Source organism: Nyctereutes procyonoides, unplaced genomic scaffold, assembly GCF_905146905.1.
Source record: "Nyctereutes procyonoides isolate TBG_1078 unplaced genomic scaffold, NYPRO_anot_genome, whole genome shotgun sequence".
NCBI classification, from domain to species: domain Eukaryota; kingdom Metazoa; phylum Chordata; class Mammalia; order Carnivora; family Canidae; genus Nyctereutes; species Nyctereutes procyonoides.
Genome location: NW_026575044.1, coordinates 51,995,845 through 52,023,759, shown reverse-complemented (window position 1 = coordinate 52,023,759; position 27,915 = coordinate 51,995,845). Strand labels below are relative to the sequence as shown.

Here is a 27,915-nt window from a genome sequence, read left to right as displayed (position 1 = left end):
GATCCCTCTGTGCCCTGGAAGCAGCCTTGTCCTGGCCTGGGCCCCCTCACTCTGGAGACTGATAAGCATATGCACCCTTCCTTGTGCCACCACCTGCCTGGGGAGCAGGCACCCAGTTCCTTGGGAAGGTCTGGGACAAGGCCTGTATTCAGCTTGTGGGGTCAGCCCGCCCCTGAATCAGGTGGACCATCTTCCTCCACCTCTGGTCATGGCTTTTTAAAGTTGCAGGGCCCCCGCAGGTGGTGGGATGGCAACAGTGGATTTGGGGGTCCTTTCTAAGATTGAGCATCCTTTCTCTGGAAACTGCCCACTTCCTTCGGCAAGCTGCTTCTGCGTTCCTGTCCGTCACCTTCAGGGCTGGAGGGTGGCCTGGGCAGGGCAAGGCCGGGGAAGCTGCAGGCTTCCCTACACCGGCTGCCAAGCACCACCTCCGGGCCTGGGACCCCTACCTTAAGGACTTTCTTAATGCCATTGATGGTGGAGGTCAGCAAGGAGTGCACCTTGAGGTCATCGTTGATGTAGTCGGCGTGCCGGATGCACATGTAGAGGATGTAAGCAGGGAGGCAGGGCACTGAGCCCGTCAGCATCTGCGGCTTCAGATCTAACAGCAACAAGCAGCGAGAATTAGGTGATAGCAGGTGCTTGGGGCTCTGAGGAGACTGAAGTACAGAGATTTTCCATATTTCCCTGAAGCTCACCTAAGAATAACCTCCCATGGGGGCTGGGGGAGGGCTGGGGTGGGAGGAGTCAGGCCCAAGTGGGACACCTTCTGACCCTGTTTCACAAACTAGTTAAATACTCCAAACTAACCAAAGCACATTCCTGGCTGCCTGGACTAGAGAAACTTGCTCCTCATGCCTGGTCCTGATGATACGAAGGAAACGAGCCCACAGGTGGCTCGCCACTCAGGTCTCCACTCAGGGGACATTGCCCTGGGTGCTGAGAGGCCAGCTCACCCACCAGCCAGAGGGGGCTCCGAGCGGACGCTACTTCCTGCCGCAGCCACAAGGGCAGGCCCTGGAGAGCTTGGCAAACCGCGTACTCCCACACAGAACCCATGTGCCAGGGCCCGGACAGGCCGCAGGGCCCACTTAGCAATCTGCTTGGAGGCTATTTACCTGGCAGCCGCAGCCCAGACATGGTTGGAGCCAGCGGCAGGCCAGGATGGCCGAGGAGTGTCCAGAGCCCCTCCCTGTGGCCTCTAGTGCCAGGGCATGATGCCTGAGCCCCATCCAGCCTGCCAGCAGTGTGTCCTGTCCTGGGCTGTCCTACTGCTCTCTGAGTCCTGTTTCCCACACACTTGCTAGGTCCGCCCGGCTAGGTGTTGATGTGTTGGGGGCAGGGACCATGGCTCTACATTTCTCTGTGCTCCGCAGCAACTAACCAGTGCGGGGCACCTAGCAGGAGTCAGAGTCCTGGCATTTGTTTGGATGATGCAAGGAAAGGGGACCGGGCATCCTGTGCCGGGGCGGCTTCCCGGGAGACGGCCCGTCTGGAGCCACCTGAGCAGGGACAGTGGGAAGGAGCTATCTGTCTGCTGGCACAAGCACTCTCATTGTTTTTTCACTGTAATGCTGTGAACTTGGGAGTTTCCTGCACCAGAGGTTAAGGGCTCATTCCTCACTGCCTTAGAATAAGATGCAGCCTGTTTAAGGAAGCGAGAGGACTCCTGCCAAAGTGCTGGGCAACTTTGGGGGGAATCAGCCTTTAGAAAAGGTGCCAAGATATTTAGTTACTGAAGATACCCAAAGCAAAGAACTGAAGCAAACTCTGCACGAGGTTGGAGACACCCTGCTCTGCAGCGCTCAGGCCCTGGGAGGGGCTCAGCAGGGTGGGGCCTTGGCAAAAGGACGTTTCCCTGAAATAACGTTCCCCTCTTAGGTGATCCCCTGATGCCCCTGCAAAAGCACCTGCTTCCTCAGATCCCCACACAGAGGCGTCTGGCACATCCCCTGCTGCATCTCCCATCCACTGTACCACCCACATTCTCCACTTTACAGAAAACCTAAGGCTCCAAGTAATGAGGCTCGTGGCTCAGGGTCCAGAGGACCAGGCTGCCAACCATCCTCCCTTTTCCCCTCCAGCCTGTCTCCTCCAAGCCTCCTTCCCTGCTCTGCAGGCAGCTGCTGCCCTGGGCTGCGTACACAGCTCAAGGCAGGCAAGTGGAAACCGGGTGCAGCAAAACTAGGGGGAGGGAATGGGTACAACGGCTATGAGGCCAGGGGTGGGAGGCCAGGGAAGAGGTCTCGCATGAATACCACCTGGAAGCTTGTTAGCAGTGCCGCAACAAGGGGGGACAGGGGATGAGGGCTGAGGATGGGGGCGGGGGAATGCAGCATGGGGAATGGGGGGTTGGCAATGATGGAGCACGCGGGGGTGGTGAGACAGAGGGTCCTGACCTGTCACCAGGTTCCGAATGAGAAGGGCCTCATCTTCCCTGTGGTAGTCTAGCATGCCCTGGAAGTCCTTCTCCTTCCGCTGGACAGTGACCTGTCTGTTGAGCTCATGGCGTCTCCTCTCACTCTGGGCCAGTGCCTGGGCAGCTGGGCAGGAAAGAGACGGTGGGGGAAGGAGGGGGGGCGTGAACAGAGACCTCCAGGTTGTAGGCCCAAGGGGCAGGGGGGCCTTAGGCCAAGGGCGTGTGTTTGGGTCTGGACCCGGGGACCCAGCATTCTGGGTTCTCTGAGCTCCCACACTGCTGATGTGGTTGGTCCCCGCAGCCCAGGCCACATGCCAAGGGTGACCCGAGGATCTTAGCACCAGGCACTGGAGTCTGGGAGGGGATAAGGGTAGGGGAGATGCCACCCCAGGCAGGGAGACCAGAGAAGACCTGGGAAGGACACAGAACGCAGGGTGCACAGCCTGTCCTGCCAGGCAGCTGTTTCTCCCTATGCAGCTGTTATAAAACAGGGCTACTGTGTGCAAGGCTGTCATGGGCCCTGGCTAGGCCTGCCCAACCCGGTTCCCTGTGTGTGGTCACAGGACAGGTTATGTGAGGCCTGGGCACCATCATGGAGCAGGCTGGTGCCAGTGGCATAGACCCCGGGGGCACATCAAGGAGATCAAGGAGCAGGGCTGCCACATGCCATCTGTGCAAGGACATAAGGTGATTACTTAGGAGGCATTCTGGTGGTGGGCCTGGGGTGGGGAACAAAGGCCACGTCAAACCTTGCCTGGGACTTCTGTTAGCTTGACACGAGGGGACAGGGTGGTGGGAGTCCGCAGGGCTGCCCCCATCGTGTCCGTGGGCTGCTGTGTGCAGGGTAGTGTGCTCTCAGCAGGGGAGCAGAGCTGGTGCGGTATTCGATGGTGTACCACTCAGCTAAGGGACTGCATCGGTGCATTTCACTGGACATGCATACTGCCTGTAACTTGGCCCTAGCGCCGAGCCCCAACTGTGGTGATGAGGCTGGACAGACTTGCTGGTGGAGCTCCCTGGGGGGAGAGGGGCTGAAGGATGGGCAGGACTTCAACAGCCAGGTGGAAAGGAGCTGATATACCCACCTGGCCCGGACAGCACAGGAGAGGAGCTCACGGAGGCAGGCAGGTGCTGCTGGAGGGGGGAGCACTACAGTCCACGGGGAAGGAGGTAATGAGTGGACACAGCAACAGGGGCACAAGTGGGCAATGTGGAGGCCCCACTGTCCTGGGGGGCTAGGGGAGAGGGTGGCACAGAGTATTCAAGGAGACCACACACAAGGTGCTTGGGCCTGAACAAGAGAGGGACCTGAAGCCTGAGCGGCCAGGAGAATGAGACCTGGAGAGAACAGAGAAACTCGAGGGTGCATGGGGGCCTCCAGGGCCGTCACTGTGCTCAGGGTGGATGTGAGCTGGCAATCAAACAAATGACACCTGTGGGGGGTGTGGTGCCCAGGGGCCCTTGGTATTAGGACAGCATGAGACGGACTCAAGCCCTGGGGACCAGGCTCTTGAGATGAAGGGGATCCAGGTGGTGATGGTGGGGGATCCGGGCAGCGAGGGGACCAAGAGGGGATCCCATGCCAGGTGGTACGTGCCAAGAGGGGTGGGAGCAACAGATCTATATATAGCAAGGACTCAGAGGAAAAGAACGTTCCAGATGTTTCTGAAAGAGCCACTTGAACCTGCTTGAGTTCTCTGGGCCAGGTTCCTGTGTGAAGATTAGTCACAACACTGACCCCTGTCCTTCCTGCCTGGCCATCACAGGCAGCGAGGCCCCTGTGCTCAGGGTCTGCGGGTCATGAAGCATGGTTTCTACAGCATGTTTGCCTCCCAGCCCTTTAGGACAGGGCCACAGGGTCATTGGGCAGCAGGGCCACAGGGCCACAAGGCCGCGTCTCAGAGGAAGCATCCGAGCCCCTGCTGGGTCTGTGTCCCGATTCTGGCCAACTGAGAACATGTGAGCTGGTGGGTCCAGTTTGGTCTATCCCACAGCTGGACAGGCCCAGCCCAGACAATGGGTGAGGCAGGAAGGGTGTGCAGAGGGAGGCAGGTGGTCTTGCTTGGGACTGAGCCACCATGCATGCTTCATATCTCTCTCTCTCTCTCTCTCTCTCTCTCTCTCTCTCTCTCTCTCTCTCACACACACACACACACACACACACACACACACACACACACACACACACGTATGCCCCACCTTCCAGGTCCTGGACTTTCTTCATGTAAATCTTCAGCTGTTTTTTAAGCTTCCTCTCATTCTTTTCCAGCTTTTCGACCAGTTCTTTGAGGTCCTAAAATCCAAAGGCAGCAGCGTTAGGACAGGCCCAACCATGCCCTGGAGGGCGGGGCAGGTTCTTGGGAGCCACAGACCCTTGCTGATGGTGGGGGAAGGGAGGTTCTGGAATCTCTGTTCCGCTGTATGGCCAAGGACCCCAACCTCGCCCCCCTAAGCGAAAGGCCAGGGCGGCCCCACAGCTCTCAGGGTGTGGCCCTCGGACAGGGCGCTCACCAGGTTGTCGTTGGTGAGCCGCGTCAGCTCCTGGCGGACCCCGAACTCCAGCTGGGCCTCCGGAGACAGCAGCAGGGTCTGGCAGAAGGTCTGCTGCTGCCTGTCCAGGTCCTCCTTCAGGGCTTCCACCTGGGCCCGAAGTGCCTCCACCTCTGCCTCGTGCTCGCGGCCCTGTGCCTGCAGTTGCGCCTCCAGCAACCTGTGCAAGTTGCAGGGTGGGTGAGGCACACGGGCGCACAGCAGGCAATGCCAAGCACATGGTGGCAGCACAGACCACACAGACCAACAGGGGAAGGACGCGAGGGGTGGATTGGCCAGCAGGCCAGCCTGACCTCTCTGGGAATGGGAACTTGCGCACCCTGGGCTGAGGCCCCATCCTTGACACCCCCTCCCCGTGCTCCCCATTCCTTGCCAGCTGCAGGCGATTGGCCTGGGATTGGGAGACAGTTTCTGTGCCAACATGCCAGCCACAGAAATATCTCACGGCATCACTTACATACAAGTACCCATATCTGCCCAAACCTCACAGGAATGTCCTCGTTAGGACAGAACCCTAGCGCACTGCACTCCTGCACCGCCGGCGTCCCTGTAGTAGAGCATCTGCAAGCTTTAGCCCCTTCCTCCTCATCTTCACCACCACCTCCGCTTTATCTGTGGCCATAAATAGACGATTTTTTTTTCAAGTCAAAACAGACACTCAGCCTCTTTGCAAATGATCTGGGGAGAAGGTTTGCAATCAGCTGGTGTTGGGGCCAGAAGCGAAAAGACCTTGAGGAGACCTGGGGAAGGTCAGAGAGAAGTCCCGGAGGATTCTGGGTCAAGCCCCCAGGCAGCTCTGGGGGACACCTGCTCCATCTGCCTTATGAGGAGGCCAGGGATGGGGGAAGCTTCCTAAGCAGCCACCGCCTCGTCCTCAGGAAGTTCTAATGTGAACGAGGTGCTGGCTTCTCGGGTTCTGGGGTAGACTCTCTGATTCCAGGCAATACACGGTCACATGAAGGGTAGGTAGGGGGTTCTGGACGAAAGGGAGGTCGGACACCGTGGACACGATCCCCACGGTGGAACATTCCCTGCGGTTTCTTTCAGGGATGCAAGGATGCTGACCAGAGTCTAGCAGAGGTAGAAACCTGGAAGCGCCTCAGAAGCGCCCCTAAGAGCTCCCAGGTGCCCGGGAGGCAGGGAGACAAAGAGGCCTTTTTATTTATTTTTTTATTTTTTAATTTTACAGTTCCAATAGTTGGGCCAAAAGAGGGGAAGGAGCAAGTCTTGAGGGAGCAAGAGATGGGGAGCGTCTGCCATCTGGTCCTCCACGGACACGCCCAGGCCTCCCAGAGCTCCGTCAGCCCCCAGGGGCACTGAATGCAATGCCTGGCTCCCAGGGGCTTCTCAGCAGGTTCACACACATGGGGAAATGGAGACGTGACTGACTGACCTGCTCGCCACAGGCAGCAGCATCGGGTGAAAGCACTAATAACGTGAGGATCATGGCCAAGGGTTCTGTAACTAAATCGGCATCCTAGAGGACTCGCAGTACTTCGGGAGCATCCAACCCTGGCGACAACACACCAAGGGCATCACCACTGAGTCACGAACCTACCCAGGGAGCAGACAGCCCGGGCTCTAGGGATTCGCCCTGAAGATGCAGCTCCTGATTCGTGCCATGCGAGTTCATGCCTGGCGCTGTCTTGCTCTGCACACAGAGTGTCATTAGGGGGCTTAGCCCAGGGCCCTGGACAAGGTACAAGATACCTGCCCCAGCACAAGGTGAGACACCCCCTGAGGGCTAGAGCTCTGAGGCCACAGCAGCGACAGAGCTGGTTCTAGAAGCTGGGTCTCCCGATGCCTAGGTCTGCGGTTTCAGTTCTGTTCATGTTGCACATTTGCTTATTTAAAAAAAAAAAAATCGATTCGGCTACTAGGGAGCCATAAGGAAGCACCTGGCTTGACATGTAGATCCCCCTCACCCCAATAAAACAGACTTCTTGGTGGGACAGAGCTCAGTGAATAACACCTGCCATGACCACCGTGAGCTGACAATGACTCTGTGCTTACCATGTGCCAGCCAGACAACATACCTGCATTAACCCTACTCCTTGTGATGACCCCTGAGGCAGGCCCCACTCTGATCCCTGTTAGACCAGAGGTTGCCCTGCTCACAGGCAGTGGGGTCACGCTGCACCCAGGGCCAGGAGACACATGGCCTCAAGCACCAGCCGATCTGGACTTTTCTCAACAACCGATTCTTGTTGCTACAAAGGGACCTCCGGTAGGTCATTAGCAGGCAAAGCTTCAGAGGCAGAGCTTGAGGGCATCGGGTTCCCACCCACCAGGCTGAGGGAGCTGGGCCAGCAACTCCACCCCCCTTCCTCTTCTGGGAAATGAGCCTGGGGGCCACCATACCCCCTGCTGCTGGGAGGCTCAAACACAACCCCAAGAGCTACAAGCCAGCAGTCACTGTGGGCCCCAGTGTATGTCACCCATGTCCAGCCTCCCCTCTACACGTCTCACCCACGGCTGCAGGCCAGTGGCTCACGGATGCAGATGCTGGAATCGAATAGAACCAGATTCAAGTTGTGGATCCTCCCCCGAAGCAGCATATTCTTTAAATCCTGTGAGCATATGTATCCTGGCCCATCGAGGGCTACTGCCTGGACCCCAACAAGCAGCCTCCCAACCTTGTCCCCACAGCATGGACACATGGCGCTGGCCGGGTGCCCTGAGGGCAGTGCAGCAGCACCCCTATGAGTTGTGCCCTGGCCTGCACGCCTGTGGACAGTCAAGCATAGACATGAGCATGCAGAGCGGACGCAGAAGGCACAGGCAAGAGGCAGATTTGACCTGGCGACTTGTTTTAGGCCTTGGTAGGCCAAGTTGAGCTCTCAGTCTTCATTCAATTATCCCCAATCCTCAGTCTTGCTAGAAATAAAGAAACAGGGCACATGGTATAGAGGGGAGACAGGGAGGCTCAACGTCCAAGAAACTGAGGCTGTTCTGGCTGAGGTTTGGAAACAAACAGAAGGAAAAGCTCAGGAACTCCCCCCGGCTTCCCTTCGTTCTTCACTGTCACCAGCACCAGAGCACCTAAGGATGTCCCTCCCCCAGCTCAGGTCCCAGAAGGGGGCTTGTGTGCTCTCACAGGGGCTCTCTCCCCTGCCTGCCCCCCACAGGAGGACTCAGAAATGGAAAGGGAGAATCAGAGGTGCACTCAGGGTGGGGAGGGAGGCGGTGCCGGTGCAGGCTGCAGAGCCTCCTGGGGAGCAGCCGAGGGGCAAGGTTGGGGGGTGGGGGTGGGAGGCAGCCGCGCACCGTCTGCTCCTCAATGCCGATGCCGATGCGATGCCGTTCCCTCTAACACCACGATGAAGGCATTAGCTAACCTCACCTGCAGACTTCACTACAGTCGTCCATGAAGAGACTGTTAACTGGAACTGCCACACAGGAAGCCCGCCGAACTCTCTGGCCTGCCAGGACCGGGCTGTATCCCTCCTATCTACCCAACCTGGGCAGTGGATGGCCAGGTGCCTTCTTGCAGATTCTTTGGCCTCCCCAGTGGCCCAGGGTCTGCCCAAAGCCAGGAGAGCAGCTCCAGGAGGGGAGTGGCCCGTCCTATGCTCCCCCATCCACATGTGCCCCCCTCCACGGCCCTGGGCCCACAGGAGATCCTCAGAGGCCAGCAGGATGGGGTACTAGGCAGCCTCCTCAGACTTGCCAAGGTGCCCGCTCCCCCTCTCTACCCCGGGTATCCTCTTCCTACAGGCTGGATCCCAGCTGTCCTGACAGGAACCATGGGAGAGTGGCCGGTGATGTCACAGACCAGCAACACCGCCCAACTCCCAGGCCCCCCAGAAGCCCCTGTACTGCTCCCCATGGATTTTGTGAGGCCCGGGGGTAGAGTTCCCCATTTTACCTTCCTGGAGCTCAGCCAAGGAAGGGGGGCCTACGTCTTGCAGGGCTCACATAGCTGCTGCTTGTACAAAGCCGGGCACTTGGCTATGGGGTCACACCCTGGAAAGCCCAAGGGAGGGAATGCTCCTGGGGCTACTCTGGTGTCTGTACCTGTCTTCCACTCTGTCCAGCTGGGCTGCAAGGGGTTCCACTGCCATTAAGTGTGTCCTGGGGACCTCTCCCACTTAGAACTCTGGCCCCCAAATGTCTGGGGCCCTTGCCAAGGCTGGGCCTTCCCGGAGATGGCCTCCCGCACATAGCACCTACCCCCACTGTGTGCTCCCTGGGTCCCAACAAACCTAAAGGTGACCTGGGCAGGGTCTAGGGGGTGCTGGTGGCCTAGCACCTTTCCCTCCTCGGCCATTAACACATTTAACTAGGGGCCTTTCGGGAGCTAGTCCTTTAGCACAAACGGGCACCATTGGGAGGGATTCCTTCTGGGTGGGAGGGGGATACCGTTGAACAGTCATGCAGGATCATCCACTCACCTTGTTTGCCACATGTAAGGAGACCCCAGGATGGGAGGGCCTGCCTGACATGGCCCCGGGACTGGAACCCATGGGGCCCCTGTACCTGGCCTCCCCCCTGCCCATATCAGCTGGCCCTCCAGACCAAGGAGGGCTGGCTGCCGGCCCTCTTGGAGGGTTACCACATTCCCACAGTCCTCTGGATGGCAGTCCGAGGCCCATCCCTCAGCCTCTTGGGGGCAGGTGTCTGGCTGACTCACCGCCAGGTGGTCAGCTTTGATCCCTGTTCATAGGGATGTTCCCTTGGAATTCCTAATCCTGTAACCCGTCAGGCATTCTGCACGAAGCACCCAAGACCATGCAGCCCAGACACCCCACAGTGCTGGGGTGTGTGTGTGGGGGGGGGAGGGGGGGAGTCAGCCATCAGGCTCTAGGTCCAGCCTTCGTTCCTGGATGAAAGGGGACCGATCCTACCACAGAGACTCTCCCTCTCGCTGGCTTGTGCCATTAGGGGTGAAGGCCTAGAAGGGAGCCCCACATAGTGGCAAGAGAAGGAAAACCCCAAATGACAGTTTATGGGAAGTTTAAAAAAAATAAAGCCCACGAGGTCAATGAGCAAATCCACAAACCCTCCTGGAGAATCTCCTGTGTACACATCACCGCACTGAGCCACATCCCCAAAGACACACAGATACACCCGAATCAGCACCGAGTTAGCAGCAGGTAAAGTCTCTGACTGCAGAAGGCAGTGACACCAGGCACCCCAAAACAGGTCCAGGATGCGTAGGTCGTGGCCAGCACCTGTAGCAGGTCGTGGCCAGCATCTATACATCCTGGACCTGTTTCTTCGTGTGTGAATATGAAAGTACTCAGCTGACTTGCCTGGGGTTCCCTCTAGATCAGTAATCACGTAACCTGATTCAGTGTAGAAATTGTGCAGCAGGAAGGGCCTCTGGTACCACCTGCTTTCCTTCCGCAGGTAACATTAGGATGGCAGCTGTGACCCAACTACCATGCCTCTGTCCTGCCTCAAGGACCTGCCACTCTGTGGACAGAAACAGGCAAGATTCCTTGGAGCGAGAACATGGTCAGCTCCCAGTCTCTAAAAAGACAGGAGATCGCGAGCAAGAGGAATGTCTGAAATTACTGGCTTGGCCACAAGATGGTGAATGGTCTGTGGATACACCAGGCTAAGCTACGGTTTACAGCAGGCAGAATTGTGCCGATGGCTTGGGCCCTGCTGCATTTTGGGAATGTTACTAGGGAATGATTGCCTCATAGAAATGAGCCAAGAGTTTCCAGCTGGGAACAGGAACAGTGAGGGCTCAAGAGAAGGGAGCTGGGGAGAATGAGGCTCACCCCCCAACCTCTGTGGTTCTGAGCAGGCCATCCCACAGCAGTGGGCCCTCAGAGCCAAATAGGCCACAACCTCCAAACCTAAGAAATCCACACACACACCCCTTTCTGGTTATGCAGGATCTGCACAGTCCCATGCAGGCCCACTGGAATGACCCCAGGTGTACCTGTCTAAGCCCAGGAAGCGACAGGCAAGGCAACCTTTTATGCCAAAGGCCTGTTGTTTCCCGGAACCTTCTGGGTAGGAGGGACTGCAAGTTTTCCTGGGACCCAAACAAAGGTCCAATAATGCACTCTGAGTTTGGAACTCAACAGACTTGAGTGGAAATGGCCAGCGGCCACAAGAGCACTGTTCCCAGAGCTAGACCCGAGCCCTCACCACATCCTGCTCCTACCTAGCTCTGTGATGAGTACACACCTGGAGGTGAGGTTGGCCCCTCCTGCTAGCCCACTTCCCCACCCTTCAACCCCAACAAACCCTCCAGACACTCCGCTCTGTGTACAGCAGCCTATCTCTGAGGCAAGGACCAGCCCTCCCTTGATTTGGGCCATAAGCCATAAGTAAAATGGTAATAATTTTGCTCAATTCCCTTAGTTCCCAAGTATGAATACTTTCTGGAAGCAGGAGAGCCATCCACATTCCTGTGGTTGCTGCCAGAACAGACCCTCAACACTGGCTTCTCTTCCCAAACTTGAAAACAAAAGAAGAGACGCCCTTATAAAGATTGAACAGAACTCTATAAACTCTGGAAGTTAGCAGCAAAAGAAATTCCAAACTGGGAAACCAAGGACTCTCAGAAGGGCTGTGACTGGGTGTGGGGAGAAGCCTCCAGAAATGTAAGCAAAACCCAGTGCATGAGTGTAAGCTTCTCCTAGGGAGAGGATAGATTTTTTTGCAACCCCTCCGACCCCAAATTATGTCTGCATCCTACACCTTCTGTTCTCACCAGAACATTCTCTATTATAGGGAAATCACAGGAAAGGGGAGATAGCTGGGCGTTCAGGGGGCTTTAGCACAGAGGCTGACCGGGTCACAGATGGCCTCGCTGCCATGTGCCATGAGGGGCACCAGGAATCATTTCCTGATCTCCTGGCCTGCCTGGCCCCCGCTGTCCTCCCTCACTTCTGGGACTACCCAGACAGGAGACGCACAAACCCACAAGGGTCGGGTGGGGTCAGCTCAGGTTGCTCTCCAGGTGTGATAGGTGCTACGAACCCATTCTTCAGGCTTCTGCCCGAAGCTCCTTATGTACTTAACTGGGTGTCTTGGGCTAGGAGTCCCCTGTTGTGCCCCAGGCTTGCTGGGAATGCAATTATATTAAGATGTAAGAAAAGTGATTTTTGGCTCTCTGCTCCTCCCCATTCGACAGACAGCCGCATCTTCTGGTGCAGTGCCAGCCGCGTCCCCGAGACACGATGGTGAAGGTTGGAGTGAACGGATTTGTCCGTATTGGGCGCCTGGTCACTAGGGCTGCTTTTAACTCTGGCAAAGTGGATATTGTCGCCATCAATGATCCCTTCATTGATCTCAACTACATGTGTGCATGTTCCAATATGATTCTACCCATGGCAAATTCCACGGCACAGTCAAGGCTGAGAACGGGAAACCTGTCATCAATGGGAAGTCCATCTCCATCTTCCAGGAGTGAGATCCTGCCAACATCAAATGGTGATGCTGGTGCTCAGTATGTTGTGGAGTCCACTGGGGTCTTCACCACCATGGAGAAGGCTGGGGCTCACTTGAAGGGCGGGGCCAAGAGGGTCATCATCTCTGCTCCTTCTGCTGATGCCCCCACATTTGTGATGGGCATGAACCACGAGAAGTATGAGAACTCCCTCAAGATTGTCAGCAATGCCTCCTGCACCACCAACTGCTTGGCTCCTCTAGCCAAAGTCATCCATGACCACTTCGGCATCATGGAGGGCTTCATGACCACAGTCCATGCCATCACTGCCACCCAGAAGACCGTGGACGGCCCCTCTGGGAAGCTGTGGCGTGACGGCCGAGGGGCTGCCCAGAACATCAGCCCTGCTTCCACTGTCGCCACCAAGGCTGTGGGCAAGGTCATCCCTGAGCTGAACGGGAAGCTCACTGGCATGGCCTTCTGTGTCCCCACCCCCAATGTGTCAGTTGTGGATCTGACCTGCCACCTGGAGAAAGCTGCCAAATATGACAACATCAAGAAAGTAGTGAAGCAGGCATCGGAGGGCCCCCTCAAGGGCATCCTGGGCTACACTGAGGACCAGGTTGTCTCCTGTGACTTCAAGAGTGACACCCACTCTTCCACCTTCGACGCCGGGGCTGGCATTGCCCTCAATGACCACTTCGTCAAGCTCATTTCCTGGTATGACAATGAATTTGGCTACAGCAACTGGGTGGTGGACCTCATGGTCCACATGGCCTCCAAGGAGTAAGAGCCTCCTGGACCACCAGCCCCAGCAAGAACAAGAGGAAGAGAGAGGCCCTCAGCTGCTGGGGAATCCCTGCCCCAACTTAATCCCCCAACACACTGAGAATATCCTGACCTCCAATTTACATCCTAGACCCCGAGGAAGGGGAGGGGCTTGGGGAGCCCTACCTTGTCATGTACCATCAATACAGTATACTGTACCCAGCCAAAAAAAAAAAAAAAGTGATTTTTATTTTATCAGCATTATGATTACTGCTGCAAAGGAAGACAAATCCAGGGTAAGCGTAAGCAGCCCCTGGGACTGGACCCCTCACAACCATTTGGGGGAATAAAAAAGGAGCTGAATGCCGAGAACAGTCACGGTTTAAAAAACCAAAAAGATCTTCACACCCACTGTCCCTCATCAGGGTCCAGCTTGTTTCTGTCCCTTTTTATTTCTTTTCTTAATTTCCAGTATTACCCGTGTTTTGTTTTGTTTTTCTTATTCGACACATTTCTTTACCCAGGATCATCTTAAATGACTAAACCTCGATTCCAGTGTCAGCCCTGAGAGGCTCGCCTTCATTTCAGGGACAGAAACTCTCCTCCTGGTGAGTAGATGCCGTCATCTTCTGATTACCTACACAGCACGCTGGAAGCAGCCCTGCCTGGGAGCCAGGCTTTCTGGATCCTACTTCCACTCAGTTTTGGGTGGGCTGTGTGCCAGAGTAGCTCACCCCTTCTGGGCCTCAGTTTCCCTATCTGCAGAAGCAGGGGCCAGCTTGGGAGACCTAGAAACCACAGCACTAAGTTTGCAACGTCACTCTGTGCCGTTCTTGCCAATGTCATGCTGCCCTCCCAGCACCACCTCCTGACATCTTCTGGATGTGCTTGTGGTTTGTGGCAATGCTGCACAAATGCTTAGTGACTGAGGATCACGTTCAGGGGAGGTGCTGCTCTTATGAGGACCCACAGGGCCAGAGAGGCAACAATATCAGTAACGGCAGTCAGCATTCTAAGTGCATCACACGGACTAACCCACCTGGACGGTGCACTGCTGGGACAGTCCCCAGTTCAGAGGAGGAAACTGAGGCACTGAGCAGTTATGAAGGAGCCACTAATAAGCTGGTCAGAATGTGGACTCCAGAGTGCACATCTGCAGGCACTCTGCCATACTAGCCAGGGGTCTTACCCAGGCCCTGCCACCTGCCTCAGTCATGCACTTCCGCCTTAACCCGGGGAGCTTATCCTTGAGGGTCTAGAGGTGGTCAGTTCACTAAAATCCAGGGAAACCTCATTGTAGCCAATATGACAGTAGTTGCATTCTCCCATCCGACCTCTGGGGCGCCTCGCTTGGCTTCCATCTCTGAAATGTTAGGCTCCAGGCCCACCAGCTGTGTGGAGTACAGGAAGTAGTAAAGCAAAGAGCAGCAGCAGACCCCTGCCCCGGGTCATGGGGCTCATCAGGTCTGGCTTCCCTCTCAGTGACACCAGCCACTCTCACCTGTCCTTCCTGCTGCCCATCAATGCTCCCGGGGAGATCTGCATTCTGGAGGCTCCAGCTGTGTTACTGGAGAGCTGCTGAAGCTAACAAGGGGTTTCCTAGGGATGTGGATTCACTGAATCTGCCTCTTTTCTTTTACCTCCTGTCACAAGGAGCCCCTGATGCTGAGCAAGGGGCCTGGTCGGACAGCAAACGTCACACGTGAGCCTGGGCCGGACCCCTTCCCGTCACCTCCTCCAGACACACTTACTGGCAGATGGTGCTTACCTGTTTGTCTGGCAGACCCCATGATAGGCCTCAATGGCATCTTCCTGGTCCACGTGCTTTTCACTGTTAGGCCAGCTTGTTCTCGCATTAATGCTTGGCTCCTAGAAGGTCCCAGATTAAAATTAAACTCTTGCAACATCAACAACTGTCATGAAAGGACTTGATAGACTTTATATGGAAACAAGCTTTTGCAGGAGGTGAGGGAGTGGGGGTGGGCCCTGGGCGGCCCAATCAGTTCAGGGTTTGATTCTTGAGGGCAACTCAGGTCTTGATCTCAGGGTGGTGAGTTGAAGTCCCACCTTGGGCTCCATGCTGGACAAGACTACTTAAAAACAACCTTCTGCCAAGGTTTTAGGGAAAAACAAAGGCCTAGGATGACCTCAGATAGCAACAGTTAAACCCAAGCAGGAAGGGGACTTTCACAGGCACAGAATGACAAGGCTTGGCTGCAAAAGGCCCCAAGTGTGGGGTAGTGAGAGGGAAGAGGACGGTGACAGTGTCTCTGGAGGTGGCAGTGCCCCAAATCTGAAGGACAGGGTGATAATCTGTCCCAGCATGGATCCCCCACACCCATGACTGTCTTATCCCCCCCACACCATTCCTGGTCATTACCAGAGTGACCCGGGTGGCCTCTGTGCCCTCCCTCTCACTCCCCAATCTGTCCCAGAAGGTGAAAACACTAGGAACAAATGCTAAGCCGGCCTTGCCACCCTGGGAGGGCTGAGAGGAAAGACTCTCTACCTGAGAATAGAAGTAAACAGCAAGGCACAAAACATGGGGTGAAAAACCAGGCCAAAGGGACTGCTCAGGCCATGGCCCCTGTTTCTAATTCTGTCCTTTGTTCTCTTTGAACACATTCATATTGAGTAACTTCAGAAGATTCCAGAAACTTGCCAGTAAAGTCTGCCATGAAGGGTCATGGTGAGAGGCTGGCAAATATCTTGCCTTGTCTTTATGGGAGGCCCTAGAGCAAGAGCGGCTACCCTTTTAGGTTTAAGGTTCTCGGGGGTAAAGAAGATACATCAATAAAATAGCACATCTACTGCCTGGTGCCACCCCCTCGCAGCCCAGTGCTCCGTGTGGTTACCGTGCTCCTGCCAGTGAGTCGGCGCTGGTCAGCACTGACGATCTGTGTCCTCAGGATGAGCACCTCCTCCTTGCGAACCTCAAGCTCCTCGTTGGCCAGCTTGAGCTGGTTCAGCAGCAGGCTATAGCCGTCTGGGGAGCAGTGGGAGGAGTTGTCCTGTGTGGCTTGGTCGGCCACAGCTTTCCTCAACTCGTTCAGGTCGTTCTTCAGCTTCTTGTTCTCTGACTCTAGCTCCTGCCTCTGGAAGACAGCCCAAGCCGCACACTCCATGGCTCCTTGGACCTGGGGTTCTCGCCCCAGGAGCCTTCCCCCCGCACCCTCCTGAATCAACCCACCCTGCCCTCCCATTAAGCTAAGAGCAACCTTCTCATTGTAAGGGTAACAGCAACAGCAAAAGTTCTGGCTGGCAAGAAGCCCATAGTTAAAACTGGATTTGAACCCACAGCCCTATTGTTGGTGTGAAGCACTTCACTTGAGGCCTCTATGAGAGCAGGCCCCGAAGTCCTGAGGCGATAATAGTGTGCGTATTTCAAGTGTATCCAGCCATGAAACCCATCCTGTGGAAACGCCAGGTTAATTTTAAACAACACATTTTAACTCCAGACTTTCTAAAACCTTAATACATAATGTACTTTGTGACTTTCCAAGAGAGCACAAGGACTGCAGGATTTCCTGAACTTACTTCTCTAAAGAGCACCCCTCCCACCCCTATTCTAAGGAGCACTGTGTGGACCAAGATTTTGGGGGATGCCAGGAACACGCTCTTATTGTTCTGGTCACATAGAAAGACACCAGCTGCAAGTGCCAGCAGGAGAAAAACTGCCTGCGTACAGACTCAAAAATACCATTGAAGTCCAACTTTTTTTTTTTATATTTATTTATGAGTGGAGAGGTCGAGGGAGAGAAAGCAGCAGACTAGTTGATAAGTTTATATAAATTTATTACCCCCTGGTGCAGGGCTTGATCCCTGGACCCTGAGATCATGACCTGAGCGAAAAGCAGATGCTCAACCAACTGGGCTCCCTAGGAGCCCTGAGATTCAACTTTAGAACGTATTTTAAGTTATCTGGGTATGACATCTAACTTTGTGTTTGACAAAGAGAGACCATGTGGGATCCCTGGGTGGCGCAGCAGTTTGGCGCCTGCCTTTGGCCCAGGGCGCGATCCTGGAGACCCGGGATCGAATCCCACGTCGGGCTCCCGGTGCATGGAGCCTGCTTCTCCCTCTGCCTGTGTCTCTGCCTCTCTCTCTCTCTCTGTGTGTGACTATCATAAATAAATAAAAAATTAATAAAAAATTAAAAAAAAAAAAAAAACAAAAAAACAAAACAAAGAGAGACCATGTAAAGTTTGATAATCTTATATATAATGCTCTTAGGGCCTTGCAATATACGGGATTCAAAATCTACCCTCCACCCACCCCCCCCCAAAAAAAAAAAACCCCACCCTACAAGGTGGATAAGTGGGGACTGGTTGCACATTTATCACAGAAGCCACAGGACCACAGAACTGGGAGACCATGTAAATAATCTCACGCGATGAGATGAGCACTGGGGGTTGTATATTGGCAAACTGAATTTAAATAAAAGTAGGAAAAAATAAATAAAAAATAAACACCGTCTTTGTTTTCTGAGCAAGGACACTGAGGATGGAGCAGAGAAGACACACATGAATTCAGAGGTTCTATTGGGACGAGTGCCCCGGGCTCCCCACGCCCGGTCCAGAAGTCCCACCTTCCGACCCCACTGCATAAGTCTGGCCCTCCTCAAGCCTGTGAGCATCCTGTGCAGGTGTGAGGGCCCTGAGCACCCCCCCCACCCCGCCTACCCCCAGGGCACACGCCTGAGCCTGCAGCCCAATACCCCAACGCTGTGCCTCCGCACCTCTGTGCACTAGGGAAGGATCCCACCCATTGATAAAATTCCGGTCAGGGAATTCAGTTTCAGCAAAAATCACTACTCATTGAGGGGTCCTCCCGAGGGAGCCTCATCTCACTCTGTACTTGGGGGGCAAGTTTGTCAAATGCAGTTTGGGAAGGGTCGGGTTAGAGAAGACAGCCTAGCAGCCCCGTGTGTAGACTCGTCACCTGCTTAGATCTTTCCTGCGCAGGCAGGGTCCATGCTTTGGGTGGGCACAGCAAGTTCTCGCCCTCCCTGCCCAGAAAGCGAAGGACCCCTGACTATACAGGTTGCCCAGGCTTCTGGCCCAAACACCCCATTTTCATCACCTCCCTCATGGTCAGGGTCTAAGTTAGAAGCACGGCACCAGCCTCTACAGCGGGGTCTCCCAGGCCAGCTTCTGTGACAAGGAGCACAAATGAAGTCAGGCTTCACCGGAGACAATGGGGGAAACCGGGTCTTGAAACCTGAGAGCCCTGGCCCCAGGGTGCAGAGCCATTATGGAGCTTTAGGACCTTGGGACTAGTGTGTGCCAGCCCCATGCTGGCGCTGGAGGAGGAGACGTAGCCTGTGGGAATGGCCTGCGGGACAGCATGCAGCATCCTCCCGGGAGGCAGCTGGATGCAGGGGGAGCTTTTGACTGGATTTTATGGTGGGAGACCTGGAGGCGGTGCTTTGCCCCCAGACCAGAGCAGTGGTTCTCAAGGTTGAAGGGGTAACAGAAACCTCGAGAAGGCGACTAAAAACAGACTGTGACACGGCAGGTCTGGGCCAAGGCTGAGAATTTGCATTTCCAGTGCATCTGCAGCAATGCTGGCCTTAGACCCCTCTTGGAGACCCGCTGGGCTAGACCATCAGCCTAATGACTTGCTCGGGTCGGCAGCTGAAGAATGCTATGAGGAAGGTCCCTACCACCCACCCACCCACCCACCCACCCTCTCCCGTGGAGTTTTGAAGCTTTTAAGTATCACATGAGAAAAATAAGTCTAGTCAATAATTCAGAAAGGAGAGCCCTCATGAGGCACCCGCTTCTGTGGCTCTAGTGGTTCAAAAAGCCGCAGGCAGGATTCAGGACTGTTCTCCTGGGGCAATGCAGCTGTTCCCAGAATTATCTGTGGTCCCACAAGTGGAACCACACGGGCCCGGCAGACTGGATGCACAGGTGTCCGGGAATGGGAGCAGGCAGTAGGAGTACCCCGATGCCCCCTTTTCCGTGCACCCTTCCTGGCCCCGGGCCTGGTGCTCCTCACTGCAGTCAATGTGGGCCTACTTGCCCTGGAGCCTGAGGCCTTCCACCCTGTGACCTCGCCAGCTCTCACTGAGCCAGCACTGGGCAGGTGGGGACATCCCTCTGCCTTACATCTCTCCGTGCAGGTCTAGATCATTGTCGAAAGTGGATTCGTCCCCCACTGGCCACATGTTATTGTAAGTGAAACCGTATCACATAGGTTAAGATGCAGGTGACATCAGAACAAATACATATTTGGTTCTGGCCCCAGTTCCCGGTGCAGAGCTTCACAAACTCCTCTAACTCTTAGTGACAGAAGTCAGAGGAATGTCTTTTGTTATATTTGGGCCCAGGGCTGGATTCACACCTCAGAAGTTCTAAAACCCTTGCCATTAAGATCCCAATAGGGGTCTTAAGTCTTCACAAGCCCTTTCAGCCCCACCTGGTTCATGGGGATGAGGATGGGGGCCAGCTACCTAAGATCAGAGCACTGGAGCTTACAGCCCCTTTCACCAACTCCCCGAAAGGGGAAGAGGAGGGCTGGAGGTTTAGCTAAACATCAATGGCCAACGATTGTATCGCTGGTGCCTGTGTAATGGAATCTCCATAAAACCCTAAGCAGGGGCTTCAAAGGACTTGAGGTTGATGAGCACGTGGAGGTGTAGGGAGAGTGCATTCCTGGAGAGGTGTGCAGTCTCAGGGCCCCCTTCCCCTTTCTTCCCTCTGGCTATTGCTCAGTTGCAACCTTTATAATAAATCAATAACAGTCAATAAAAATGCTCTGCTGGGTTCTAACATCAGACTGGAGGAGGGGGTTATGGGAATTCCCAACTTGTAGCCAAGTTGGACAGAAGTGTGGGTGACCTGGGACCCACCAATGTGACTGGCATCTGAAGTAGTGACAGTCTTGTGGGCCCGAGACCCTAGCAGCAGGGTGTCTGTGTGCTCTCTAGGTACTTGGTACCAAAGTTGAACCAAATCATGGGACACCTAGCTGTGTTTCCTAGTGGATAGATTCCAGTGCCCTGGAGTAAGCACATGCTGTCCTCATCCCAAAGATGAAGAAACTAAGGGGGTATCATGTGTTGACAGCTCCACTTGTGAACAGACTCCATCATCCATCCTCCACGGTGGGAATGCGGGGAGTTCAAGGAACTTGCCCACCAACCGTCTTACCTTCAGACTATTGTAGGCCAGATCTGCATCCTGGTCCACATCTAGGCCATTCTTTGCTTGTTCCACCTGCATAGACAGAGGGTCAGAGGATGAGCCCGGACTAGAGGCAGCTGCTCCACGGGAGTATTTCCAACCACAGGCCACATGCTTGTTTCGCTCTTGTGCAAGTGCCTGCACTCCCCACTTCCTGTGTCTACTTCCCTCCCACCCCCAAAACACAGCTCACTGCTCTGGCCACCAGGAAGCTCTCCATGAATGACCCCTCCTGCCTGCCTGCCCTCACTCCCTAACTTTATCCATAAGATCTTGTGCATACGAATACGTACACACTGTGTTGGGGGTTGAATTATGTCCCCACAAAAGAGATGTTGGAATCCTAACTCCTTGGTACCTGTGAACGTAACCAAATTTAAAATGGGGTCTTGGCAGATCAAACCCAATCACGAGGAGTCATTAGGACAGGCCCTAATGGTACCCTTGCAAGAAGAGAGTTCTCTTGCACACACACACAGGCAGACACACAGAGGAATGCCACGTGAAAATGGAGGCTGAGACTGGAGTCATGTGGAGCCACGTCAGGGGTCTTCCAGCAACACCAGACGCTCAGAGAAACGCATGGAATAGATTCCCCAAAAGCTTTAAGGGAGCACGGTTCTGCTGAAACCTTAAACCAAAATTTAAGTTTCTCATTCTCTCCCCAATGAGAGGATAAATTTGTTGTCTGAGTCATCCCGTTTGTGGGACTTTGTTTCAGCAGCTGAGGAAACTAGCTCCTAACACTGTGTACTTATTAAGAAGGTCAATCTCTAATCATGTTATTGAGGACATTAGTTATTTTTAGGTTTTTGGGGATGTGTGTACACACGTATATTGTGTTTTCCCAGCTGCTCCTTCAGTGTCACCCTACAGCGGGGAGTCCGGCAGCTGGCCCATGGTGCTCGGCGACCACTGTCTGACAGTAAGCACCGAGGGATGTGGACAGCAACAGCTGTCAAACTAGCCCATCAGGATTCAAGGAACCAAGGAATCCTGTAACTATGTGGCAGCTACTGGACTTCAAATGTCAGTAAGAAGGGGCAGGAAAACCTTCATAGATGGGGTGCTTGGGGTGATTTCAATCTGTGGGTGACGGTCCTTGAAGAACATGGGTTTTGGAGCTAAAACCTGACTGCGCTTCATTAGATCATCTACAGCGTCTGCAACCTTCCATCCAAGGCAAAGCCACCTTGCTATGCGTGGGTCCAGTGTATCCAGGTGGAGGGGGGGGGCGGCGGTCAGGGGATGCCTCCCGCAGACACTCCCAGATTCAGGGCAGCTGCACTGACCATACGGCTTGCTGCCCTATAAGCTGCTGCCCAGGTCCCTGTCTCTGCCCTCCCTCTGGCACCAGCAGCAGTCCCAGTCAGCTCTTTACTTGCTGCTGCAGGGGGAGGCCAGACAGGAGCGTGGACGTGCCACGTGGCCACAGACAACCGTGCAGTACATTTGTTCTGGGAGCACAGAGATCACCTACAGGCTGGGGGCCACCCTAAGGTGGACTGGCAGTTACATTGCCAAGTGGGCAGCCAGCTGGAACTACCCTGGCGGCAAAGGTGACTTTGCCAGGCCCAGGGAAAGGGAGCTAGATGGACGGGAAGTTAAATACAGGGACAGCCTGGCTATCCCTCTCATGCTGATGGCACATCCTACAGACTCTGCCCTCCTCCTCCCATGATGGCTTCTCCGTATCACTGAGACCCCAGGTCTCGTCTCTCCAGAGCAAAGACCCAGTTGGCTCAGGATCTCTCTTGGGAACAAGGGCAGATCCAACAATGGGATCTCTGCAAGCTCAGTTTTAGGACGCTGCTAGAGGGTTTCCACACCTTCCATATCCTGCCCCACTCTTGCCTTTCTTATGAAACTCTGTCAAAAACAAGATTTTTCTTAAATATACATTTAGGCCTGGGGGCAAGCCCATAGTTATAACTCTTGATCAGCGATTATTTTTAAAGAAAGGGATAGGTTTTTTTTTCTTTAATATTAAACAAAGAACAGAGCCAAGATTTCAAGATCATTCAGCAATTCTCTGGTGGGGACCCTAAAGAGTGAACATGCAGTGGTAGCTGGGTGGGCTGGGGACTTCTCTGTCAGGTGCTGTTTGGTGTCTTCGACGTGGCATTTGGTATATTTGTTCTGTGCTCGCCTGGCAGGGCAGCTTCTCTTCTAACGGGCCAAGCCTTCTGTGAACCTAATCCTTTCACTCTCTGCTCTGAATCTAATCCACCTGCAAGACTTAAGTCCACCAACGAGACTTACCTCCCCACCTAGTGTTCAGGAGAACCACCAAGAATATTCTAGCAACACAGACCACAGTCTACACCACAGTTGAAGGCAGAGGGAAGCCAGGTGTTACTGACAGGAATCGGTGAGTAGAGGCAGAGGCAGTGGGAAGGGGGTGGAACCCATGACAGGGAAACCAGGCCTGGTCACAGAGCGAAGGCCTTGACAAACCCACCATGAGGTCAGCCAATGTCATGACCCACGTGAGAATTGGCTTCCTGCCCCGTTAGACGTGGTCCTTGTACCTCCCAAATACAGCACGTGGCTCTGACGTCCTTATCTCTGCCAACGGCCGTGGGCACTATCCATTCCAACAGCACCAGTCGGTACCCGATGCGGCATATGCCTCTATTTTTAACCTGTATTGCCCCTGGTCTTCCCAGCCTGGATCATTTCTCAATGAAAACTAGGGAGTTTTCTGACATTTTTATTTCCTCTCATTTCATAAACATGCTGAATACTGACTCTGGGCCTGGCCCTAGCACATTGCTGAGCAGGTCCCTGACAGAGACAGAGATTGTCCAGAGATGCTAAGGAGACCCAAGATTCTGGTAGCCATCAGGGCTGAGGCCAGGGAGAAATCATGGGATGGAAGGGTGAGCGACCGCACGCCCGGTCCACCCTACCTGGTGGAGCTAAACTCAAGCCCGTGCCAGCCTCCAAGGAAGAGGCAAGCACCCTTCTTCACTGATATTTGACTTAGATTTATATTTGAATCGCATATCCCATCCTCTTTGCGACAGGTGGCAGTGCCATAGGCTCATCCCTGGCTTACTATCTGGAAATCCCTTGCCCTGGGGGTGCTTAGGATAGCCTCCCCACCGGCCACCTGGGGTGGTGTGGGGGCTTCTGTAGGCTGAGAAGACTCGACAGGACACCAACATGAAGAGCAGCTCTTCTCTGAAACCCAGCCCCCGCCTGACCCCAGGGGTCACAGCCTGTCGTGGGAGCCCCAGGAGGAGTGTGCCGAGGTGTCCACTACCAGCACCCCGGGGCTGCTCTGCAGGCTCGCAGCCCTGGCACGCACCTGGACTCTCCTGCTGTCCTGCTGCTCCCTCTTCTCCAGCTGCACCTGCAGTTTCTTCCTCTCCTGCTCAAGCTCTCGCACCCTCTTCTGTAGCTTCAGGAAGACCATCATGTCCATGGCCGCCTTTTCCAGGCCAACGTCCTTCAGGGGGAACACAGAAAGCCAGGAAGGGGTTTTCAGAAGCATCTGTGCCTTAAGGGACATGCAGCAGCTCACAGCCTGCCTTGCTATCAGCTGCCTGTCTTCTCTCTCCGCCCAGAGATCAGTCCACGCCCCAGAGGCAAAGCCAGTGCCAACCAACCCTCTGTTCTCATTGTGAAGTTGGCACTCCAGGCTCATTTTCTGTCTAGATAACATCTGAGTCTTGGCCATTTATATTCCTGTGAGAGCCACTTAAGATAACCACTCCTACATTCCAAGAATAAAGACTCAGCCATTTTATTTGGAATTTAAAAGAGCTCGCTTATGGAAGTGGTCTTCTACCAGAGCAATTGTAAACCTCGGGCTTTGATGCTTCCTGACAAAGACTCCACGTGGTTACAATCCCCGCAAACTGCTATTAAACATCACTCCATTGCACGTTGAAACAGAACGAGCACTTGCCTGCCACAGAACCCGTGTATTCCACAGATCTTAGAGCATCAGTTTCCCAGACCTCTCCCCCTGGACTCATGCCTGGGTTTGCCCCGAGTCCTGTTGTGTGTAGGTGTGCATGTGCGGAATATGTGTATCTACACAAGCATATCTATGTGGACTTTTAAAGTATGTGCATAGACATGGGTGGCAACATAATTTGGTTCGGTTAGCACTTCATGAGTGTTCCTGCTTAGCCAGCACCATGCTAGCTGCCCTAATCTCAAGAACCAGCCTCGGCCTCCTTGGAGAATGAGGTCCACGGATGGAAGTGCTTAGATCTGTGCAGAAAAGGCCACAGATATGTGTCGGTGGCATGTCTGGGGCTCAAGTGGCTTCAGCCTTGAACCTCCGGGACCCAGATGGAAGGGGTTACAATGATAAAACCAAGGGCCTTAAGCCAGCAGGTGTGAGGCACTTCCTGGGTGCTCGAGGCCAGCAGCAGGCCACACGGACCTGTATGGCAGACCACCTTCTGATCCCAAACACCTCCTTTTCTGCACTTCCCCATCTTTACTGTGTCCCTCCCATCATACTTCTCACACTTAATAATGCTTGCGGTTGTATCACAAACTCTTCTCATCACCTGATGATTGCCCAACCCTGCACCAGGCAAGCCCCATGAGGGCAGGGGCAGCCTCTGGCTTGGTGACCACTTCTCCAGGACTCACTCCACAGTGCCTGCCGCAAAGACGTGTCAAAGCACATTTGTTTTTATGACTGTCTCTCCTCTGTGTCTCTCCTGTGCTTCGTGAGGTTTTATCTGCTTGTGATTTTCCTCTTCTCAAATGCCAGAGGAAAGATTATGTCCGTGGACCTTTGGCAAAACCACACACAGGTTACAAAGTCCACTGTGTGGTACAGTATTTAGAGACAAAGATGTAGTCATGCAGCAGACATTTGTGGTTCCATATATTCCAAATAATTGCTCTCTGAGTTTAATCCAGCTTCTCAGGGAAAAAAAAATCTTCTTGCATATTTATGGATACTCTATATGTGCTGTGATACTAAATGGGAATGATAATTTCTATTTTAGTGACTGCCGTTCCTTTCTTTTTTTTTAATTAGAGAGAGAGGGAGGAGCAGAGGGAGAGGGGAGGAGAGAGAGAGAGAGAGAGTGAGCGAGAGAGAGAGAATCTAAGTAGACCCCATGCCCAGAGTGGAGCTGGAGTCAGGGCTCGATCTCAATGCCCTGAGATCATGACCTGAGCCAAAAATCACAAGTGGGACCGATTGACTGAGCCCCCCAGGCTCCCCGAAGCTGTTCCTTCTCAAGCCACTCATTTTACCTCTCTACAATAGGTTCTCAATTTTATAAGAGTGAGCACCAGTGATCTATCTTCTTCCTCTCTTTCTGGATAGGAGGCAAGGTGAACAGTAATATATACTTTGCACAATAACTGTTGACTCCCGGCTATTGTGAGTCCACTGCAGTCCACGTGACCCCTTTGTGAGGAAGCAGCCCCTGGGCACACTGATCACTGCCAACCAGTAGAGGATGTCTCTACACGGCTGGTAAACCTCAAGTAGCTCCACTCCCTCTTGGGAGCACAGGCAGCAGCTGGGAGCCTGCCTTACTCACCTCCACCTGTTGGAGGGCATCCTCCGTGTCTCCCACCTCGGATGTGGAGATGGAGGGGTAGTTGGAGTCAGATTCCAAGCTACTTTGGTTTGATGGGTTCCGCCTGTGGCCTGGGGTTTGCTGTTGAAGGAGAAAAATGTGAGTCCTCATCATGAACTAAGGTTAATGGGAACTACTCCCTTCCAAAGGTCAGTAGATCCTAGAATTGGGCTGTCTGCCTCATTTGTCAACAAGAACAGGTGTCATTGTTTCTGGGAACAAGGGCTAAATGGAGTTATTCTCACAAAAACTTCACTGACACAGTTCTTACTGTCATCTGTCCAACAGAAGGACAGATGAGAAGGGAACTCCACAGCAGGACTGAGTTCCCTAATGAGTTTCCTAATGAGACCCAAATTCCTAACACTTAGGCCAATGTCTCTGAAAGGTCCTAGGGAAACAGCACGTACCTCCCTGAAAGTACCCAGAGCCCGTCCTGTCATTGGTCCTCCCCAGCCCTTGAGAAGAATGTTGCAAACCCGCCACTTATGGCCCCATACTTCAACGTGTGCTCCACCAATTTCATGGAATAGGAAGCATATTAGAAATAGAGGTTACCATTTATACCATTCATTTAAAAATACTTTTATTCCCCCTTGCATATGATTTGGCTTTGAGAGTAAAAACTCATCTTGGTCAGAAAATGCTGTATTTATATATGTTCCTATTTAGTATCTCTTCCTGGTTTCTATGCAATTAACTTATCAATCTTGTTTGAAGATGCATTTCTGGAACATTTATGTGGGATGATAAAGAATGACAAATGCAGAAATAGGACGTTTTTATGTATATTGTGTTTCATCAAAGCCTGGGAAAAATGATTGACCCTGTGGGTCTCTCTGCAGTACACACTGGGGACGCAAAGCTCAGAATACTTCCCACCCTCGTCACGGTTTCAAAAGTTTTCCCAGAACAGGTAACAAGACAGTTACACCTGGGTGGAATTCTCCTTAAGCTCCTGAGATCTTTATAAGCCCCTGAAATTGGAAAAGGAGCCACCCCTGGGAAGGCTCATCCAGCCCCATTACTACCTAGGTGAAAGCTATGGGCAGGAGTGGCAAGAGGAGGTGCTGGAAAGACCACTTCCCCCAACAGATCCATAGCACATCACCGTGCCGGGCACTGCCCTCCTTGCCTTGATGATGGTCATCTCATCCCGAAGGTTGTCGTATCTCTGCTCCAAGCGCGAATATTCCTTCACAAGGTTCTGGTACCGGGAGCGTTCCTCCTCTAGCTCTTTCTTCATCAGGAGATTCTCCTTGACAGAGTTTTGGGCAAATTCATCTGCAAAGCAAGCACACAAAAGCTGTAGTTTTGCTTTCTGAGTGGATTCTCTTCCCGGGTATTGACTCACGCTTTCTGATTCTTTTTAAAGGGTTTCCCATGACTAGCTCCTCCCGTGGACACCTGATGAGCTTATCCAGCAACCTCACCCACTGCAGAGCAAAGGGAAGCTAGTTATGGTGGCTTAAGTCTTGAGGAGGAAAGCCCACCCTGCTTCTGGGGAAGACAGGCTACATGACAGTCCTTCACCTAACCCACCAACTTCTCTCCTGCAGCACCTGTCATGGGAACCACTGGCAATGCCCCGGGGAAGAAGCCAGGTTTTGTTTCCCAGATTTGTTCTGATTTCCTGATCTTCCATGTTCTGAAGTGTAAGGAGATTGAAGGAGAGAAGGCAAGCAGATCACATGGGATGGGCTTTCCCTCACCAGAACAGAATTATTTATACCAGTAGAAGGAAATAATTATTAAGGGGAAATTAAAAAGTGTCAGTTTTTGTCAAGATTTCACGCTGGGCAGGACCATGCACTCGGGTGGTTCCATCCTCCCATGGAATGCGGGAGAGACCTAGGGATGGGAGGAGGGGAGTGATTTGTTTAAGGAACACACAGAGCCAGGCAAGGACTGGGGTCTGTGGACAGCCACAGTTCCTCCTTGGCCACATGGCACACGGAGGTTGACAGTGGTGCAGATCTGCTGGGATCTGACCCATGATGTTCTCTTTGGTAAATATTAATGGATGGCCCACTGAGTAGAAGAAACCACAAGACATACTACGGATGC

The 27,915-nt window shown here is 53.7% G+C and overlaps 1 protein-coding gene across 4 annotated transcripts in view; it reads right to left on the bottom strand.

Annotated features, from left to right (window-relative positions):
• Positions 1-27,915, bottom strand: part of MYO5B (myosin VB) — a 332,476-nt gene that overhangs the window by 13,913 nt on the left and 290,648 nt on the right. For all 4 annotated transcript variants that reach the window (XM_055324565.1, XM_055324564.1, XM_055324566.1 and 1 more), the window contains 10 exons: positions 26,984-27,132; positions 25,810-25,929; positions 23,595-23,735; positions 20,249-20,314; positions 15,947-16,186; positions 14,860-14,960; positions 4,931-5,129; positions 4,619-4,712; positions 2,400-2,543; positions 450-601 (listed from right to left, as the gene is read on the bottom strand). In XM_055324565.1, coding sequence (XP_055180540.1) covers positions 450-601; positions 2,400-2,543; positions 4,619-4,712; positions 4,931-5,129; positions 14,860-14,960; positions 15,947-16,186; positions 20,249-20,314; positions 23,595-23,735; positions 25,810-25,929; positions 26,984-27,132 — 1,406 coding nt within the window. The remainder of the gene's footprint in view (positions 1-449; positions 602-2,399; positions 2,544-4,618; positions 4,713-4,930; positions 5,130-14,859; positions 14,961-15,946; positions 16,187-20,248; positions 20,315-23,594; positions 23,736-25,809; positions 25,930-26,983; positions 27,133-27,915) is intronic.